The sequence below is a fragment of the Cryptomeria japonica genome, chromosome 1 (assembly GCF_030272615.1).
Source record: "Cryptomeria japonica chromosome 1, Sugi_1.0, whole genome shotgun sequence".
Taxonomy (NCBI): domain Eukaryota; kingdom Viridiplantae; phylum Streptophyta; class Pinopsida; order Cupressales; family Cupressaceae; genus Cryptomeria; species Cryptomeria japonica.
The window spans coordinates 12101027-12104187 of NC_081405.1; the positions used below are offsets into that span (position 1 = coordinate 12101027).

General features: G+C 39.7%; 1 protein-coding gene across 1 annotated transcript; it reads left to right on the forward strand.

Moving 5' to 3' along the window:
- Positions 1–933: 933 nt before the first annotated feature.
- On the forward strand, positions 934–2524 carry LOC131036683 (uncharacterized). Its single transcript, XM_057968632.2, has 2 exons — positions 934–1698; positions 1842–2524. Exons 1-2 carry the CDS (start codon positions 1015–1017, stop codon positions 1992–1994), a joined length of 837 nt encoding a protein of 278 aa, XP_057824615.1. The 5' UTR covers positions 934–1014; the 3' UTR covers positions 1995–2524.
- Positions 2525–3161: the final 637 nt, after the last annotated feature.

Sequence of the window (3161 nt, forward strand, 5' to 3'; positions counted from 1 at the left end):
TTGCATGACAAATACTTTGAATTGAGCACCAAGGGTCATGTATTTATAAACAAGCCCAATTAGATAACTATATGTCATTTTCATTATGACAACATAGAGATTGCATCAAAACTTGCACAAGCAAATACTATAATAATTATTTAGGCATCTTGTATCTTTGTGTGATATGACTTTCGATATCTTCAATGTCAATGTCAGCAAATTTCCACAATCCATTAGTTTGTTTGTATGAGCTTTTGGATTTGATTGTGTGAGCTTTTCTGGATTTCAATATCTTGTTTATCAACAATAAGGCTTGATTGCTATCAAAGAAATTGAAAAGATTTCCCTCCGTCTATAACAAACCCTTAAAGATGGGGCATTTGGGTTCATCCCACATAGGTCTTAAGATTGATTCTTCTTGTGTCAATTTACTTGATGATAGGTTTATCGAACTCTAAAAGTTATAAAGGGAGAAAGGTTTGAGGATGGGAGTGGAGGGGGCTCACCCTGTCTAAAACTAAGCTTCAAGTTGTTGAGTTGTCCCTATCGATCCCTTCACCAAAACACCTATATGACCAAGCACTTTATGTGGGTCACATTACTACTATTTGCTCTCTCACAAGTGATCACATCTTAGCCCAAAAAGGTTAACTTAGGCATAAGAAGAATCTACATGTAGCTAAGGGAGGCCCACCCTAAACAAACAACAAAGGGAAACTTGACTTGGCAGTTGAGAGAAGAGAGAAGACAAGACAATAAATATGTGCATGAGATGTCTCGTGTAGGCATTTATGGACCAGAGGAATTTTCATGGTGGGCCCTCCACCTCCACACGCAACGACAAAACGGTAACTTGTTAGGTTCCCATCCCGGAATGACCTGGGAGACCGGTTGTCAATGCTGACAGCACCGCCACGTGTCTGTCGCATGAATCTTCATTGTAGTCATCAAAATACATTCGCTGCTTCTGCTTGGTAGGCTGCAAATTCTTCCAGTGTGCTTCTGCAAATCTGGAAAAAAAATACGAATACAATGGATAGGAGTCGCATAAGAAAAGATGTACAGAGCCTTACAGCTTCAATGGTTGGTGGCGGAACACTTGGCAGAAGAAGCGAGAAGAATAACAATACAGAAAAACACAGAAATACAAATAACAGGCTTAATACCTCCATGGATGGAAGCGGTGCCAGGAGCCTTATGGGAGGGCTTTCGTCTGTGAAAACCAAGTTAACTGATGGATTGCGGTTCAGCAAAGCCAGGGTAGATAACTGCAAAGCTCCGGCTAATGACAGAGTTTCTTCTGCTTCTAAGAAGAATATTCATGCCCTAGAGAGGGCTTTCATTAAAGGTTGCTCCTTGGACGCAGGGAACCCGAGCTCGAATCCCCTGAAGGTTGTTGCGCCTCCTGATGTAGGGCACAGAAAGAGCCTGGACCAGGCCGTGTTGGAAATTCTAGGGCAAGATGGTTATGTGAAGAAAACAGAGGAGCGCGTTTGGGAAGCTCAGAAGCGGACTGTGGGAGGTCACGGGATCGAGCTCAGATCTGTGCATGTGGAAACTGACATTGCGGAATCCGTCGCACAGCAGGTGAATGCTCGAGTCAGAGCAGCGGACATGCCGTCTAAAATGCAGGCTCATGCATTTCGTTGCGCTAGGGCCGAATGTGACAACCACCACACATTCAGCTCCAAGCATATGGCCTTTACCCTCAAGAAGGTTCCTTTAAACTCCTTTCTTCAATTTGGCTCCATTAAAATTCTCTGTTAGCTAATAATTCTGCCCAAATTTGAAACCCCTGGCTCCATTAAAATCATCTGTTAGTTAATAATTATGTCTCTGATGCTTTGCTTTTGGTCCAGGAATTCGACAGGGCATATGGACCGGCTTGGCATTGCATTGTGGGAACCAGTTTTGGGTCTTTTGTTACTTTCTCTGTGGGGGGATTTCTGTATTTCTCCATTGACAAGGTCTCGGTTCTGCTCTTCCAGACCGCCGTTGAACGCCTGGGTTAGGGGCTTAAAAGAATGGCAAAATGATGAATAAACCTACAATGAAAAAGTTGATATAAATACAGATTGCTTCGGTTCGGACATTAATGAAGTCGAGCTCCGCAGAATCGTTTTCTGATAACAAATTTCGGGCACCGGGCAGAATTATTGAGGCCCATGTGATCCGGGCGCCTTGTCAGGGCTCAGAATATTATAGAAATATGGAGCCTCATCTGGGGCCTGAAATGCTCACGTTCTGCGAGAATTTGTGACAGATTGTCGGATTGTGGTCGGTTTATGCCTCATTTTACGACTGTTAATGACTAAATCACTGACGCCCTGTGGAATTTACAGTAAAATAGGACATGGTATTTAGCAAATACTTTATCAGATTTAAATTTCACGGCCCGCCATGGCCGTCATAGCACTATTTCGCCAACGACCGGCTATCTGAATTGTCCTTCACTGTGGTACTTCGACTTCACTACTGTATATCAACACTTTATTGAGTTAAATAGTTTTCAATCTACCTATGTATGGTATGATTTTCTTTATGATGTGTTTATAAATAGTGTAATTGTTCATGAGATTGATTCATGGTATTTTATGTTGAAATTCTATCATTATTGAATTTTAGATTTGCTTTTCTAATTTTCAAATTTATTTTTCTTAATCTTAGATTTAGATTTCTGACGGTGGTTCAATAATACCTGTATGAAGAAATAGGTATTGCAATCTATAATTTTGTTATAATTCTAATTATCTTCTTTAGAATATTACTTTGTTTTTATAGTTCTAATTATCTTCCTTATTTTTATTGTTTAATTGTTCTTTATATTTTCTTGAATCTGTATCATAACAAAAAATTTCTGCACATATAACGGCTTAATTGAATCTCTTTACTTGGATACATCCATTGCGCTTTACGCCTAGGCTCCATATTAGTAGTATCAAAAGCAAAACTCACTTTGTGTCACTTTCAAGTGAGATTGGAGTGGTTTTCTAAATAATCATCTCTATTCATATACCACTCATACAAGGTATGGATAAAGGAAGTTAGGCCTTAGAACCAATGACACTTTATTATACCTTACTTGGCATTCTAAAATTGGAGACAAAAACATTGGCATTGTTGATAACATAGATATTATAAAAGATGATAGAGGATGCTTTGCAAATATAAGAAGAAGA

Excerpts from the sequence above, each read along its gene's own strand:
- LOC131036683 (XM_057968632.2), top strand. The coding sequence starts at position 1,015 with ATGGATAGGAGTCGCATAAGAAAAGATGTACAGAGCCTTACAGCTTCA. Across the intron at positions 1,699-1,841 it reads TGGCCTTTACCCTCAAGAAG|GAATTCGACAGGGCATATGG; the intron begins GTTCCTTTAAAC and ends CTTTTGGTCCAG.